This window comes from Lygodium microphyllum, chromosome 18 (assembly GCF_053477565.2).
Source record: "Lygodium microphyllum isolate KBCC chromosome 18, Lygodium_microphyllum_v1.1.10, whole genome shotgun sequence".
Taxonomy (NCBI): Eukaryota; Viridiplantae; Streptophyta; class Polypodiopsida; order Schizaeales; family Lygodiaceae; genus Lygodium; species Lygodium microphyllum.
The window spans coordinates 73946217-73964562 of record NC_141152.1 but is presented as its reverse complement, the minus strand read 5'-3'; the positions used below and the strand labels follow the sequence as shown (position 1 = coordinate 73964562).

At 42.3% G+C, this 18346-nt stretch overlaps 1 protein-coding gene across 6 annotated transcripts in view; it reads right to left on the bottom strand.

Moving 5' to 3' along the window:
• Positions 1-3651: 3651 nt before the first annotated feature.
• Positions 3652-18346, bottom strand: part of LOC148021024 (zinc finger FYVE domain protein) — a 207190-nt gene continuing 192495 nt past the window's right edge. For all 6 annotated transcript variants that reach the window (XM_087698861.1, XM_087698862.1, XM_087698863.1 and 3 more), the window contains one exon: positions 3652-3992. In XM_087698861.1, the coding sequence (XP_087554987.1) occupies positions 3918-3992 (75 nt within the window). In that variant the 3' untranslated portion in view covers positions 3652-3917. The remainder of the gene's footprint in view (positions 3993-18346) is intronic.

Sequence of the window (18346 nt, the reverse complement as noted above, 5' to 3'; positions counted from 1 at the left end):
ATGTGGGGGATGAAGAATTCAACAGACTTCGACAGGAGGAGGCAATAGAACAAGCCACTAAGAAGAGAGAAGCCAACCACCCCACTCAACAATAAATCTCTAGTGAAAGGACGGCCAATAACAGGGCTTAGAGCCATCAAGCCAAGGGGAAAGAAGAAGAATCACACTGAAAATACTTATAAGGAGAACCAAGTCCACCACTAAAGAAAATAGAGAATTATAAAGGGTTGAAAACGAATCTAGGAAACTTGAAGAGGAGTGCAAAAAGAGACAAAAGAAAGAGAAAGAGAGATTGAGATAAGAGGAGGAGGAGCAAATGACTCTTGCCATCAGAATATTAGTGGAGCAACCCTCTCGATCTTAGGAATTGGCCATAATGAACCCCACATCGAAAAAATGCCAAGCACAAGTGTTGTCGTAGAAGAGGTGAGATGACAAAGACCAGTCGAAAGGCAAGGAAAAAGATCCTCTATACGCAATCCCACCTATCATGACCTTGACGACCACTTTAGCGTAAGGAACCATGGAAGGGGCAATCAATGAAAGTAATGCCATGGCTTGGGTGTAGTATCTAGTAAGCAAAGTGTAAGAGCTTGCAGTTGGAACAAGCAAAGGAGCTCCACTCACACACAAACCAACAGGCCAATCGCTAGCTAATGTGAAATCACACCAAGGGCTGAAGGTACCCTGCCTTGAAGTATTAAACACTTCGGTGCCCTCAACAATGCGCAACACAAAAAGTGTACGATGAGCTAGTAAAAGAACTTCAAAGCCAACATGACAAGATGAATGAAGAAAGGAAGGTTGCGCTTGCCAAGATGGACGAAGAAAGGAATGCCTTTGCAACCTACCGCCTAGAAAAAATGAGGTAGATGATCATAGCAACCAAGGATGTGATGGCATTAAAAGAGGCCTTACAGGCATGATTGAAGCAACAAAAAGAATAACTATCCAAGGAGCTACAAGAGGCAAAGACACAAGGTGAGCAAAAAGTAAGGAGAAAGATAGTGGAATTGTATAACTACCTTCACGCAACACTCCAAAAGCAAGCCATCCTAAGGAAATAGGTAGAGTGGTGGAACTAAGAAAAAGAACAAATATATATATCATGGCGAGAGTAAAAGCAGGTAATCACTACCCTAGCCCAATATCAAATCCAAAGTTTGAAGCAAATGAAAGGAGAGGTGGAAGAATAGGCAGCTAAGAATGAGGACAAGACAAAAGACTTGGCTTATTACTTGGCCCATTAAGAGAGTGAATGCATCATGGTGGAAAGCAAAGCTGCAGCGGTGTGGAGACAGGGATGCTGAAGTAGCAAAAAGCCTTCTTAAACACAATATTGAATATCACCCAATCAAGAGAGAAAGAGTCAATTTTAAGAAACTCAAAAGAAAGTTAGAGCTGGCAAGGAGAGCACTTAAATATGGACCCCATGCCAAGGCACCCAAACCTAGCACGAGCTTAGGAGTGGAGGAACAAAGAGCCCATTTGATTACGACTAGATTAACCATGAAAGAACTTGAATTGCTAAGGTTTGGGGAGTCAGAGCAATGAACACAACCTCCCCTTGAAGTGGTGAGAGAGCCAATACATGAAGAGGGTCCAGACTTTGAGCATGTTCATGTTGAGAAAGAGTAGTTGCACAAACCAAGCCCCCCACTACAAACGCAAGTACAAACAGAAAAGTAAGGTGAGAAAGCCATTCCCCTTGAGAGAATGGTGGAAATGAGGCATAAGCAGAGAGAGTAGATCGATCTAGCATGAAGGAAACTCTAAGAGAATGGTGGAAATGGGACAAGCGGAGAGAGTAGATAGATTTAGCATGAAGAAAACTCTTAGCTAGGTTGGGAAAGGGACGATCAAAGGAGAGAAATAGACACCCCACAAGGTGGCAACATGAGCCTATAAATTATTGGGAGACCAAGATGGTGGAGGTATCTAGGAAAATAGAGGGGATATAAAGCATAACTTAAGTGGTGTAGAAATATATGAAACTCAAGTTAGATGTATGGATAGCATTTTGTAGCACACTACCATAAGCCTACTACAGAGAGCGATTATCACCTCTCTTTTTTAACTTTAATGCAGGGATTAATAACTACACAATGGCCCACCTCATGATGAGAGCCACCCTCTTGCCAGCATTTTGCATGAGCTTATTAGAAGATATGAGCAATAGTAGGATCACTGGATGGAGCTACTCATTTTTGTCCACCATGCCCCTCAATGTAAGAATCAACTTGAAGGGCTACATGTAGAGCAAAGCTTCTCTAAGAAAATCTCTCAAGCCTCCCCACAATGTTTGGCCCTTGCCTATGAATGGGATGCCACTAAACGTGCTTCCTTGTAATTAAAATTTAAAAAAAGAAGAAGAAAGAACTTAAAAGGGTTTCCTATGAGAACACAATGAAGATTGCAAAGTTGTAGATACAAGAGTAGCAAAAATAGAATCTCAAGGTAAGGAAAAAGATGTTAGAGGCTTATTAATTTGAAAATTAGATAAACACAATGAGAGTAGCATATTTGGTGAGGAGGATTGAGTGAATTGCAACAATATAACGGCAAAGGAGATGATAACAAATTGCATAGGAGAAGCTACCATAGAAATAGGTAAGTGTTAAAAGTTAAAATTGATGTGTCTATGACATTCCATGATCATATGATTGTGCTGTCATGTTTTTTATGTAGGCTATAGTTGGTTGCATTTATATATTAAAAGACGTGTTTATTAAGGTACGAGATTGCAACTCTTAGGTGGGAAATGCAAGTGATTGATGATAGGCAACAAGGAATCAAAGTGGTCTAGATGATCTTGCTTTAGTGGTTAGTCCCTTCATTCAATAATGTTCTGTGTGTCAAGAAAAAACATTTTATTAAACACTGACCCTGATGAGATGCAAAACCCTCAAGGACAAGAAAAACAAAAGCAAAAGCCCTATTTGTTTCTTAAACCACACAATAATACAATATTTTGACAGTTCAACAAAAAAGTCAAAGTCATTACCCTTGGCCTTGCAATTCAATTAGTCTTTGTGGTTGCACTTTTAATTTTTGGTGTTGGATTGGTCTTTGGCACATCTCGTGGTCTTGCAATGCATTTTTTAAAATTTGGCCTCGAGTATTTCTGCTCATGCTCAAGTATTATTATTATTATTGTGGCGAGTTAGTTTCAAGGTTTCTTACTGGTATGATATCCCTAGAGAGGTGGCTACATTCCGTATATGTCGTCTGCACCACCCGGGTCGTGCCTGCTTTTTGTGATCCCCTTGTCTTGTTACTGTGTCCTGGTGTTTTCTGTAGCCTTTCATGTTTTCCGCCTGGCCTTGGGTCTGGAATGGTTAGCCAGAAGGCCCTCTGTAAATATTGCAATCCATTGATGGGGGAAAACGCGAGACTCGCATCTTTTGTTTGTTATTGTGAAGCGAATTTGGGGCTGCGAAGAAGACGAAGGCAGCTAATTCTTTCCAAAAGGTTTTTTAAGGTGTAGTAGAAGTTCAGGTGTTATTCGTGTTTCCTTCACAATCGAAAAGTATGGCAGCTTATTTCAATCAACTCTTTTGTCTTCGTCCGCATTGCGAGTGCCCGACTTGCATTGATGGCAGAATGCGATATCACACAGACATTGGTATGCACAGGAACGAAACAAGAATGAAGAACCACGGTTACAAGCATAGATTTACAGAAAGAACAGTTACAAAAGTAGATTTACAAGCTTCTTCCAGATCGCATCTGAAAGCAGATCCATCGCCACCACGGCTTTGCTTTCAGCAGACGTTCATTCAGGAGCCAAACATCCGGCAGGTGCTTTTAAGAAACGGCTTGCGTCGAGGAGCTCACACCTGAAAGAGCCGAGATTTTCAGCTCAAAAAATTAATGGATGAGGCAAAGCCTACATCTGAGAAGCTACGTCCGTCGCATCAGTGACCTTGATTGTGCCTGGAAATCCATTGTTTGCACATGTCTTCCACAGTGACTGAGCCTGTCTGTCGAGCCTGGAAAAGTAAAAGCGGTTGAAAAGACTAAGCATGAAACTCTGTCAAGCGAAGCCACATTCTGGAAAAGAGCAGAACTAAATGCTGCACTTGATAAGGATAAGAACTACACGATATCATGCAATAACCCTCCAAGTGAAATTCATTAGCAGTCAACGTGTCAAAGAGTCCCAAGTCAGTACAAAATCATGGTCGATCTCGAGAGCAACTTTGTTTGGTGCTTCCAAATACCCAAAGTTTCATGGAAGTTACTTGCGACTGAATGATCCAAGAAAGCTGCACAAAAGGCAGGTTGATCGTGCTAGAAGCAAATACTACTAACGAGTGTTTTCAAAACCTTTCTTAAAATAGTGTCCATCCCATGAACTCTTACTACTAACGAGTGTTTTCAAAGCCTTTCTTAAAAGAGTGTCCATCCCATGAGGCAAATCCTCTAAGCCTTTCTTAAAAGAGTGTCCATCCCATGAGGCAAAGAGTTGCCTCATGGGATGGACACTCTTTTAAGAAAGGCTTTGAACATCTATTGTAATGCTAGCCACTTTCTTCCTGCACCAGTATACATAATGGAAGTAAAAGTGGCTAGCATGACAATGCCAAAAGGGATACAACATATGGGATGGACACTTTTTAAGAAAGGCTTTGAAGACACTTGCCATGAGGCAAAACTCTCACCATTTGTGCAGTTTCACCTGGGGTGGACACTTTTTAAGAAAGGCTTTCTTAAAAAGTGCACAAATGGTAAGAGTTTTGCTTCAAGCTAGCAAGGCCTACATCCATTTCTCAAGTCCATGTTGGTAGGTACTCTATTCTTTGGTGGATGCCAATTCACCTTTTGAAGGACTATCTTCCATAAGCATGCGAACTCACCTTTTGGTACTCTATATCCATTTGCAAGGAATTAGTATGCAATCTATCCTTTGCTGGATGCCAATTCACCTTTTGAAGGACCATCTTCCATACTCATGTCAAATGGGTCAATAGAACAAAAGATGAAAGACATGAAAAGGGCAGCAAGACAGTATGTATGCAGGATTGGGAAAAACATGAGAGAACCTGGACTATTGCCGGATGATGAATGTGTTTCCCGTTTGTATGATGGAGTTTCTTGTGTAGATACAATGTTAGAAATTGAAGGCATATAGGGATCTAAGCAAAGTTTTGAGTCAAGCACTATACAAGTGAATTATTTGGATATGTTTTAGGTTATTGGTGATTTTGTGATAAAGGAAGGCATATGTTTTAATGACAAGGCTGAGGTTAGAGTGCATACAAAGTATAAGAGTGGACAAGAAAGTGAAACCAGTTGCAGTGCCATTGCCTCCTGATAGTGAGGAATTGATTAGATTGGCTTCTTGTCATGTCATGGATGCTTGTACTAATTTAAGGCTTTTCAAGAATAGAAGGTATGCGGCAATAGTTTCTAATCTTTGTAGAGCACGATTGAAGATTAGCCATAGATTTACTGTGATTCTCTCAAAATGTTGAAGATTGGAAGTGAAGATTTTCTGTTATGGATAGAGAAACAGTGCTTTAAGGATATGCTATCCAGGCATGGCAGGGCTATTTTACGATTCCACATATATCTTACCCAGTGTTAGAAAGAAAGCGGAGGGTTACTTCTTGAAGAATGGTTTTCTTTGTCCCCATCCAAAGAAGAAGAGAGGTTCCCCACTCTGGGTAGTTTGCGAGCGATACGGTTACAAAACCCTAGATTATGAAGGACATGTATGAAAGCTTATGGGCTGGTCATACAGGAGCAAGGGCAACTTTTGAGAAGATCAAGAAGCGTTATTAGTTGAAACTTATGTATAGGGCTGTGTCTCAATTTGTGGAGTCTTGCAAGACATGCCAAATGTACTCTTTAGTGAGGCACAAAGACGGTTTGCATCCTACATATACTCTCTCTATGCATTATAAGTAGGTTGTTGATCTTGTGACTATGCTTGTAGGTTTGTAGCAAATGAGATACATAGTGCTTGCATGAGAGGATCTAACTAACCAAGTTGAAGTACGAGCTTTGAGCACAAAAACCACCACTGCAATTTGAAGTTTTCTTTTGAAAGATGTATTTTATGGATGTGTTGGGAAAGTCACTATAGATAGAGAGCTTTTGGGGATTAAATTCGCATTTAAGTCGGCATATAATCTAGAAGGAAATGGTGAAATTGAAAGAGGGCATCCTCCCATTGTCAAAACATTAGCAAAGGCATGTGAAGGCAAAGTTCGAGAGTGGCCGTGTTTGCTTCCTTATGCTTTATGGGATGATTGGACTACACATAGTAGCATGTGCTACTACAAGATACACATCAACAAAGCTTATGTATGGGGACAAAAGCCAATTATGTCTACAAAGACACTCGCTACTACATGGAGTGTTTTACCATGGGAAGAAGGAATGAGTAGGGAGAAAGTTCTTAGCTCTCATAATCCACTAGTTAGAAAGAAGACATAAAGACATAGAGATTGCAATGCAGAATTGAAAAAGGCTAGACACACACTCTCTCTTTTTTTTTTTCGTAAAAGGTAATTGTATTAATTACGAAAAAAAGGTACAAGTTTACATGATTACAAGATACACGAGGGCCCTAAGCCAACGTGTGTAAAATCCCAGTACTAGGCCACGAAAAAGTTACACAAGTCATGGCAAAGACCCATAGGAAATTGCCATATGCCAGGGAAGCAAGTCCTCCCGAGGGAGCAAGTCCGAGTGCCGAATGAGATCTATCTGCCAATGCAAGAGACCTTTAAGCCGGGCAATGTGTCTCAGTACATTAGAGGCCGCATAAAAAAGAAAGGCATTCTGAGTGGTTCAAATGTGCCAGCATCCCCAGTATCTGAAAAAGTGGAATAAGATCTTCATATGCAACTGTGGCGGTGTGGGGTATTTTGGGCGCACAAAAACCCAATCGAAAGGGGTTAGTGAGGACCCCACCACTGCGCGCCAAACCTGTGACGAGAGCGACCAGATATTCTTGGCGAGCGGGCAAGAAATAAATCGATGTCGGGCCGCTTCCACAGTAGTGGTACAGAAGAAACAATTGCCGTTTGAGATTCGACGCTTGGAAAGGGCCGAGGCAAGAGGAAGACCACCAATCATCACCCGCCAAAGAAAGACCTTACATTTGAAAGGTGTCTTATTCAAGCAGCCCTCCATCACAGTTGCCTTCCACCATGACTGAGATTTCCGCAATCCCCATACAGTATTAGCTTTCACACCCAGCCATTGATGATCTTTAATCAGAAGATGATACACCTGATTAGCAGAGGCCTTTTCCCTCCGCTGCGTGTCGACGCTGCCGACAAATAGAGGCATGATGGATCCCATACTGCCGAGCAACCCGCTGCACATTAGAGAGCAGCCGTGCAAAGGAAGCCAAGCCCTCAGAGGCAAAGTACAATAGAAACCTCTCAATCAATTGCTGCATAGAGCCCTGAAAGATTGGATGCTTCAAATAAGACGAGTTGAAACGTAAGGGAGTCTATCCAACAACTGCATAAAAGGTGCAATAGGTTGTGCAAGCATCTCAAGCTGGAGAGGGAAATGGTCTGACAAGGCATATTGCTGCAAGACTTTCATTTCCAGCATCTCGGGAAGAAAATCATCCCCTACATGATATACATTTGGTCCAACCGCAACCAAGTAGTTGCATATTGTGCGGAATGAAAAGTAAACCCGAAGAAAAAGGGTGGAGCCAAGACCAGAGATCTTGCTTAAGTACCTAAAGAGCAAAGGCATTCCACACCTGACTTTCCGGAGCATCCATTACCGAATGCCCTGAAGTGGATTGAGGAGAGTCAACAAATATATTGAAATCCCCCATCAAAAAACCCCTTCTGCCAAGTGACATGGAGCTCTGCAAAGTCTTCCAAAGATCCCGTCGGGATGCAGGGTCATTTGGAGCATAGAGACCTAGCAACCATAAGATCTCTCCTTCAAATAAAACTTCGATTACCACAAAGCGGCCCTGTACATCATTTTTAATAAGAACAGGCTGGTATTTCTCATGGACAATCATAAGCACGCCAGAATAGTGCATAGCATGTGTCCCTGCATAAAACAGGTGAAACCCATGGCAATCTACAACTTTTTCTGCTTCACTGTGACTCTTGTGCTCAACCGCACACAAGACATCCCACTGGTTCTCATACAAGTCAGTCCACATGGCATGTTGCTTATGACGAGAACAAATGCCTCACACATTCTACATGGCTATCTTCATATATCTTCAAAAAAGAGAATCAGGAACGAGGCACCTGTTGCCTCGATATCACCTTTTCCGCGAGAACGTCCAGGACACCATCCAGAAAATCAGCTAACACTGTAAAAGAATTCTGGCGGCCCGCTTTAGAGGTAGAGAGAATATCCACTGCCTTGGAAGTGGAACGGGGATAACGACGATCCCAGGGTGTAATCACATTATCTCTAGTATCAAAGGCTAGCTTAGCAGGTGGGCCCTTTGGACCTTTTGTATATACTTTCCTTGTAGACTGATTACGGGGGGCAGAAGGAACCATAGTACATGTAGCATGCTGTGAAGAGAACATTTCTTTCCTGCGCATATACGTGCGCACGGAATCCTGTGAAACATTAGGCCCAGAATCCGCCAGGCCTGTATCCAATTTTTTACCTTTTTTGGGACGTGCCTCTAGCCAGTCATTGCTACGGGAATCCAAGCCCAAGACCTGTTGTTTATCTTTATCCAAAACATTAGGTGGCTCGGGGGCCTCTTGTGCCGGAGCATCAAGCACCATGTCATCCATAGGCAGCACAACATGCGCATCATCTGAAGACGGTTGCCGCTTTGGGCATTCAGCCATAAAATGCCCCAATTTTCCACACGAGAAGCAGTGGCCTGCAAAGTTGCCCCATTTCAAGCGAAAGTGCAAAGGATGCATGCCAGAGCAGTTGAGGCAAAGCCACGCAGGCCTTTTCTTGGCCATGTCCCATAACATATATAAACGGTTTCGATTCATGGCCCTTAGGCTTGGGGGAACCAACACCGTTCCCACAATTGCCATCGCATCCTTTAACAATGGCCAATAGACCGCCGGACAATTTTCCACTTCAATCCACACCGGGCATTCACATTGAAGCAGGCGCTGAAAGTCTGCCATAGGGCGCCATGGCACAACATGGACCAAGCAGCGATCAAAGAACAATGGCAATTTGGACAGGAGCTCAGCCCGATGCTTCTCTGATTTCAGCAGCACCTCATAAAAGCCGCGGGGTCCAAGAAAGATCTCCTCAACACACTCCCCTTGTAACAAATGGTGCAGCCATTGACGAATATGGGAAAGCACTGGGATCCTGCTAGTAAAGAAGAGTATAACCGCACGGTCATAAAACACCGAAAAAGATCGCAAGACAGTTTTTGGGTCCACCGTGGCTTCCAGCACTTCATTGGTTCCCAAGTCAGAAAAAGCTTCATGATTATGCTGGACATAATCACCAAGCAGAGTATTTGCAAATTCCAGCAAATGCTCCCAGTCAATCTCCTGCGAATCCACAGAATCAGAGGCAACCTGCGCATAGGAACGTTCTTGAGGACCCATTGTCTCGTCAGAAGTATGCTTGGAGCATTTGCCCGCAGGCAGTAGGTCAGAACCAGCAGGCATCTTCTACGTGCAAGGAACCATATCCTCCGGCTCCTCTGTATCCGAATCCGAACCAAGGGCTGCCACCATCTGGTCGATAAAAGCCATATCCAGCCCAGCCATACTTATGTCCTCTCTCTCTGTTTCTCACTCTCTTGCTCTCACTGGCGCTCACACTCTCTCTCGCTCTCTCGCTCTCTCGCTCTCTCTCTTTGTACAGATCAGTGGGCACTCCGGCCGAGACATTGCCTCTCTGCCAACTGTTTGGCTTAGGGTTTACCGCAACTGGGCGCCTCGGCAGAAAAGGACCAGCAGCACGAATGGGCAAAAGACAGGGCGATTCGGCAGCGCGATTGGGTAGAAGACAGGGCGGGACAGGGTGATTGGGCAGAAGACAGGGCGGTTGGGCAGAAGACAGGGCGGGACAGAGCGATTGGGCGAAGCAGGGCGAGGCTCAGGACTAGGACGAAACGAGGGTCCATGTGACTTAAAGGCGACGGCAGGGACCCTTGCCCCCAGAACAGACGACGGGCAAGCAGCGCTGACGTCATCTGCACGCCCCCAGAACAGATACAACGAGAAAAACGTTACGCCTGAAATGCAGGAGGCGACTGCACCACGAACGTCGATGAGCGGACAGGGATCGCCATCGCCTTCCGTCGCGTCGATCTTTCGGGACTCTCTCTCTCTCTCTCTCTCTCTCAAAAGAAGGTAAAGGAGATGGGTCTACTCTCTATCAGTCAAGGGAGAGGAGACTCTTGAGCTAAAAATGCATTGCAAAATTATTAGCTCTTTAAAACAGCCCCAAAACATGTAAGTTACCAAAAGTTTCATTAAATGGTGCACAGTCCTAAAGAGTATGTGTCCCATAAAAAAAAACCCTACTTTGGGAGGATTCTTCTACATCTATAAATAGACAAGTTGCCTTGTATTTAGCCCATCCTTGTTTTGTAAGTTTCAAACCATCACCCTCTACCACTAGCTATGCAGCCCTGAGCGACTGCTACTACATGTTCTACAACTATTGCCCAACATCCCACTATTGCCGATGATTGGTTGCCATCATTTTCAAGTGGTTACATTGCTATGTTTACCAGTTCTAGCCCTAGAGATTGCTAGGTTCTAGTTTCTTGCTTGTTGCCCTTCCATTTCCAGCGTTGGTATGATTTGCTTTCAGCCCTTTTCTTCATCAACCTCTGCTCCAGTGACTGGTGGTTATTGTACTTAGGATCCATCTCTAATGGACGACATACATTGACACCTCCCTCAGTCCATACCCACAAGAGCCACTGGCTGTTGGACAGCTTTGCCCTTGAGCATTCTATACATTCTCTCATTCATTTACATCATTGATTCATTCACTCCAAAGTTCTCTTTCTTCTCTATTTGTGTTTGTGTTTTTGTGTTTTGTGTTAGGGATGTCATATTTGCTGAGAATGCCGTGGTTTCGCATGATCAATTTAAAATGCTAGCCACCCATGATATTGGTGATGTCTTTGAGGGTCTTCTGCCACTTTCTTTGGAGTTCGTGCCTATTGTAAATGGCCGAACACACATAATACAACAAATTGTTGTTGCAACACATGCTCTTGAACATTAGGGTTATGATAATGGTTTGCCTCATGTAGTGGAATATGCAGTATAGCATGAAAAGGCTGCAATAAATGCAGCCAAAATAGTCCCTAGATAGCTATTACGCACTCTTTAGGAGAGTAGGATGGATGCTTCCTTATCTCAACATACTAGAAGGGCTGCTAGGAATGCAACAAATGATGAGGGGGAGTCCATTTGGCTGATTTTATTGAAGTAGATGATTGTGATGAGCATGCATTTATAAGCTCACTGCTAGATGATGATGAGTCCACTTCCTTGGAGGAAGCTTAGTAAGATGTACATTGGATGCAGGCCATGCAAGAAGAGTTAGACTCTATTGCTACTAACATTACATGGAATCTTGTGAAATTACCACTTGGTAAGAAGGCCATAGGCACAAAATGGGTCGCTAAACTCAAACGCAAGATTGATGGAACTATTGACAAGTACAAAGCACAGTTGATAGCAAAAGGCTATGTACAAAGAAAGGCATAGATTATGAGGAAACCTTTGCTCCTACATCTTGTATGAGTATGGTGAGATGTGTGATTGCTATGGCCGCAAATTATGGTTCGAAAGTGCATCGATTAGATATTAAGACAACATTTTTTATTGGGGATCTATAAGAGGATGTTTTTTTTTCAAGAAAAGAGAATTCTATTAATAACACCTCGGAGAGAACCCCCTAAGGTAAATACAAAGTACAAGAAACTTTGTGAAGAATAACTAAGTACATCAAAGATACAATGGTTGTGTAAACAACCAGTCTGGTGGGCTAAAGTGCCAGACCATTTGAGAGGTAGTATGAAAGGTGTCTGAATCCCAAATCCACAGGAAAGCCTCTCTTTTCTTTCTCATTCTCTCAGAGCTGCCCTGCAACCTCTCCCATCTCCCACGAAGAGTGTGGACTATCTCTATCCATATCCTCGATAAAGACTCCCAGTGGGTATACCCTGAAGATCAATGACCTAGCTACATCTTGCAGTCCATATGTACCAAGCTATGATGTTGGAAATTAGCTCCCATTTGTGACAATGTCCCTAAGTCCACTGTGTCTGTGAGTAGTCTAGGGTAGGGATCTTGCTCAAATGCTGTCCAATAATGAGAAAAGAAATGCTCCCCTAAGTGTCCTCATAGCTGCATGTTGAACCTTTGTCTGTGACCCAAGCTACAGCCCCCCATGTTGCCACCATGGACTTTGCTGTACAAGAGGATGTTTGTGTCACAACCTCCAGGGTTTGTGATTAAGGGAAAAGAGCACATGGTTTGCAAGTTGCATAAGGCTCTTTATTGCCTCAAATAAGCTCCTCATGCATGGTATTCTAAAATTGATGTATATTTGGCCAGCAAAGGGTTCAAAAATAGTCCAATTACTCCCACTCTATATGTTAAGAATGAAGGGGGGGGACTTGTTGACTACCATTCTTTATGTGGATGATATGTTGCTCATTGGACCTAAAGAGGATAAAATTGCAGATTCCAAGGCTAAATTGAAACATTGCTATGTCAAACATAGGTTACCTATACTACTATTTGGAGATTCAATTCACCCAAAATCAGCATGGCATCATCATATTACAATCCCAGTATGTGGACAAGCTTTTACATAGGTTTGACATGCAAGATTACAAACCTATGTGTACTCCCATGGAGCATAAAGCTGTCTATTTATGATGGTAAAGAGATATTTAATGTTGCAATTTATAGTCAAGCTGTTAGTTGTCTTATTTTTCTTTGCAACACATGCCTTGAAATTTAATATGCAATATCTTAGGTGAATAGGTATATGCACAACCTATGGACTAAACATTAGCAAGCTATTAAGTGGATCTTCAGATATTTACAAGGTACTTAGTCACATGCATTATCATTTTCCAATGGAGGAAACTATTAATAAGTTGTGTCACTACTTCTAGAGTTAGTTCTAGAGTTAAATTAACTCTAGTTGAGCTAGGGATAGGTTTAACTTCAAACCTATTGTACTTTCAATCTATCATTCTAGCACTTGCATCTTTTCCATGTGGAACTGCTGTCCACTCTTGCTTTCTCTCTCTCTCTCTCTTCCTCCATTTCCAACATTTGGTATTAGAGCTAGAACCATGGATTTTGTCTCTCCACTCGTTAATCAGTGCCACCCATGTGAAGTCTCTAGTTAACTGGCAAAGGAAGAGTTGTTGTTGTTTTAGAAGAGATGCTGCTGTTTTGGAGAAGATGCAGCTATTGTTTTGCACATAGCCCTACACAAAGTCTCTCTCAAGCTTGTTGTATCGAAAGTCCGATTTGGTAGCAAATTTTGAGGACTTAAAAGTAAAATTTGGTAAGACTAAATATTAAACTATTATAAACTATTTTCTTTTGGGCACACATTTCGAGGCAAGTGTAGCATAGTTAGTACATTGTTGTAATCTATAGGCTAAGTGTTGATTTGTGCAACATTGGGCACATTTGGCAAGTTTTTTGACAGTTTGGTTCTTGCATTCTAATCCCATGTGGGGATTTTTGATACTCAACAAAGTACATTCTATACTTCAGTATGAAACTATTTGGTTGCTGATCTTTGTGCATCACTAGTAGCATGGCATGTCAAGGGCATAATGATCAAAGTAACATCCTTGGTATCTTCACTCAAGAGGACAAGCTTGATAGCATCAACTACTGATTATGTAGTTTTATCGTACGAAGCAGCTTGTAGCGAAGGATTTGTGAGACAATGCCACTAGTAATCTGCAATGAGTAGAAGGTCTTGCACCTCAGATACCTTAGCGTAATGCTAAAGAATAGTTTGTTGTTGTTAGTCCTGTTGCCTCTCCTTGTCCTACAGACGATCAATAGAGCTGGGACTTGAAGGATCTGTAGATACTATCTTTGATTGCTGTGCCAATGAAAAGGGCTATTATTCCGCACAATCGGTCTTGCAGGACCTGAAAAGTTACTTCAGATATATACTTAATCGCATGTTTACAACACGTAATGAGGCTAGGATATCTTATCTCCATAGAGAGCTCGCTAATGTGAATATGAATGAGGGTAATAGTATGACAAATCACCTTAGACACATACATGATTTGCGTGAGCAGCTGCTTAATGTTGATGAGGTCATTCAAGATGAAAAATCGGTAAATACCACATTGAACTCTCTTCCTAGGTCATGTCTTGGTTTCCACACCTCTTTGATGTTGACTTTTTGGGGTGGAGGAGCGGGGGACAGCCATAGTTGTCAAGTACGAAAGGTACAATAAAATACGGTACTAAATGGTACCTTATGATTTCATAAGGTACGGTACGCTATTAGTATGAAAAAAAAAATTAACATAATTAAAGAAAAAACCATAAATCATTAAATGATAGAACACAATGCACATGTTTAAAGTGGAAATAGCCATTTCATTACAAAATTAGATGAATATATGAGGGTGGACATTACGGTTGCATAGATTACGCACAACATGTGATACAACTAGAGTCTAGTACATACATGGTTCATGAACGATGCATCATAGTGGCATGTGGATACAATGATAATAGATACAAGAAAAAAAGAGATCTATAAATCTATGATGAGGCACCATTACTATCATTATCATCATCATCATAACCATTTGAGTGCTCATCCAAAGAACCTAAAGATGACTCCTCGATATTCGATGATGAGACACTCTCATACTCATCCTCACTGATGAGGTTACCATCATCATCAAATGATGGCTTTCTAGGTGTCGGCTATCTAGGCAAGGGGGGAATGTCATCATGAGGCACGAGATGTGAGCTACTAAAGCCCCGCCTTACAAATGTCTGCAAGCCACTCAAACCCACCCTCCTCGATGTTGGAGAGCATCGAATGACCATGCCCTTGCTACTATCTACTCAAACTCCTCGCCCACGAGCACGCTGACTGTGAGTGTCACGAGTCTCTGTTGCTATATGCTCTCTATAGAGCTCCGCAAAAATCATCTCCTCCTCGTCCACCTCTTGAAGTACACTCGAAAGAACGTTGCTCGTCAACTTGAATGTATCAACATTCTGTGAGGAAGGACAGGTTCGAAGCTCAGCATAGAAAACTAGTAGACAGTAGAAAGTGAAGTACGACACCCAATGCAATAGACTGAAAGAGTGTGTAGTGAAAGTACAAGGTACAACCCTTATACCTTAGGGTTGTAGGGTGTTCACACCCGAACACGATAATTGCCCGTAAGTGTGTGACATAAGCACATATGAAATAAGACCATAAGTCGGGGGTAAAAAACCTCTGCTACCGAGAGTAAAAGGTGCCCCAGTGTCCTACTGATCACCAACACTCCTATGTGAGCGTAGGTGTAAGTGAGGCGTAAGTCAAATACCCAACAAATCCCCTTGGAGTGAAGAGTGATCAAGAGTACAAGGATCATCCGCCACCAAAGGAGATCAAATTTAAAGCATTGCGAAATGCTTCAAATTGATCACGAGGAAGAGCTTTGATGAAGATGTCTATCACATTACTGGTAGTAGGGCAATAGACAAGGCTGATATCATCTGCATGTAACCTCTCTCTGACAAAGTGATAATGTATCTCAATGTGTTTCGTGCGTGCATGAAACACTCTGTTCTGTGCCATTGCAATGGCACTCTGACTGTCAGTGAATAAGGGAGTACGTTCCGTAACAGATATATATCCATACGCATTCAACTATGGTAGTGAAAGCTCCCTTGTATTCAGCATCACATGACGATGTAGAAACAATGGTTTGTTTCTTGCGAAGTCAAGATATGCAATACGAGCCAAGAAAGAAACAATTGCCACTAGTAGAGTGACGTGAATCATAATCACCAGCCCAATCAGAATCACTGTAAGCATGTAACTGCAGTGGTTCCCCCTTGGCATAAAGCAATCCAAGAGATCTAGTACTTTGCAAGTAACGGAAGACACGCTTAACAGCTTGCCAATGTGACATGCGTGGCTGATGCATATAGCTGCTCACGGCTGAAACTGCAAACTGTATGTTTGGCCTAGTGTTGCATAAGTAAATAAGACATCCAACTCCTGGAGCATATGTGTGTATAACAACCAAATCACTCCCATCATGTAATGACAGTTTAAGTCCAAGTTCCATTGGTGTACAAATTGGCTTCCAATCTTATAAGCCAAACTTCTCAAGAAGTTTACCAATGTATCTTGACTGTGATAACCCAATACCTCTAGCATCATGTATAAACTGAATGCCCAAGTAATAATGCAAAGACCCCAAGTCTGACATGTCAAAAGTTTGCTGCAAATTTTGTTTAAATGCTGAAATCTGATCAATATGTGTCATTATAAGCAAGAGATCATCAACATAAAGACAAAAGATCAGCATGGATCCTCCCTCTTTACATACGTAAAGGGTAGACTCAGATGAGCTGCTTATGAATCCTTGGCTAAGCAAAAAAGCATCTATCTTTGCATACCAAGCTCTAGGAGCTTGTTTCAAACCAAACAAAGCTTTTTTCAGCTTGTAGACCAAGTGTTCCAAGCCCTCAATTGCAAAATCAATGGACTGCTGTACATATACTTCCTCATGAAGTTCCCCATGTAAAAATGCAGTTTTAATATCCAACTGATGCACAGTCCATCGATAATGAGCAGCCAAAGCAACCATAGACCTAGTGGTTGTGACAGGGGAAGTAGGAGCAAATGTCTCCTCATAGCCAATGCCTTTTTTCTATGCATAGCCTTTAGCTACAAGCCTTGCCTTGTATTTGTCAATGGATCCATCTACATTCCGTTTCAGCTTGTAGACCCATTTTGTTCCAATGGCTTTCTTCCCAAATGGCAAAGACACTAAATCCCATGTTTGATTCTTAGTGATAGAATCCTTGCTGCCATCCAATGCACACTCTGTTGTGCATCCTCAAAACATTTAGGCTCCTCATCATCAAGGGTGTTTGCTGCCATAACGAACTCCATGGTATGTGCGGTATCATGCAAACGAGCTTGCCTTCTAGTACGACCAGCCATGGGTGCATCCAAATGACTATCTTTCATAGTCTGTAAATACCATCTAGGCATTTGTCTTGCCTCCTGACTGTGCATAAGCTCTTGCTGAATTTCAGTTTCAGCACTTTGCTGCATATTCAGATCAGCCAATGGCTAATTGTCTGCATTTTCCAAAGGAGTAGCTGGCTGAACATTGAGTTCACCTGCTGAAACTCCAGCTGAATCACCAAATGTAATGGGCAACAGTCCTTCAAATACATCACGGGCAGCTGATATGTATCTAAACCAGCCAGGGACAATTCTGATTTTTCATCAAATAGTACATCCCTACTAACAAACACCTTTTCGAAACAGGATCATAGAGTCTACAGCCTTTGCTCTCACTGCTATATCCCATAAAAATGCATTTAACAGCCTTGTTATCCAACTTTTTCTTGAGTACCTTTGGAATATGTGCATATGCAAGGCACCCAAAGGTACGAAAGTGTCCAACAGAAGGTTTCCGGCTGTTCTAAGCCTCAAAAGGTGTAATTTTCTTCAAAGCTTTGGTGGGACATCTGTTCAAAACATGGCAAGTACACATGACGGCTTCCATCCAGAAACCGTGAGGCAAGCTCTTTTGCCTTCTGCATACATCTGGCCATCTCCATGAGTGACCGATTTTTTCTCTTTGCAACCCCATTCTGCTGTGGAGTATAAGCAATAGTGTACTGATGGACAATGCCCCTTTGCTTCAAAAAGGAATTCAGCATAGAGGACATGTATTTCCCCCATCGGTCCGAACGGAGAGTCTTAATTTTACAACCAAACTAGTTTTCAACAAGTGCAATAAAAGCCAAGAATGCATCATACACGTCTGACTATTTGACCAAAGAGTAGACCTAGCAAAATCGAGTAAAGTCATCAATAAAAATCACAAAATAGTAACATCCTCCCAATGACTTTGTTTGCATAGGCCCACATATACTGAATGCACTAACAGCAACCTGGCTGTTGCTTGAAAAGTAACATCACGGGGAAACAAAAAACGATGCATTTTCCCCAAAATACATCCTTCGCACAAGTGCTCACGAGGTCTCTCAAGTAGAGGTAATCCATCTAACATTTGCGTATGCTGTAAGAGCATCAAGCTGCCAAAGTTCACATGTCCCATTCTAGCATGCCATAACTCTACATGCATCATAGCAGGAGTAAGTGTGGATGTCAAATATGCTGA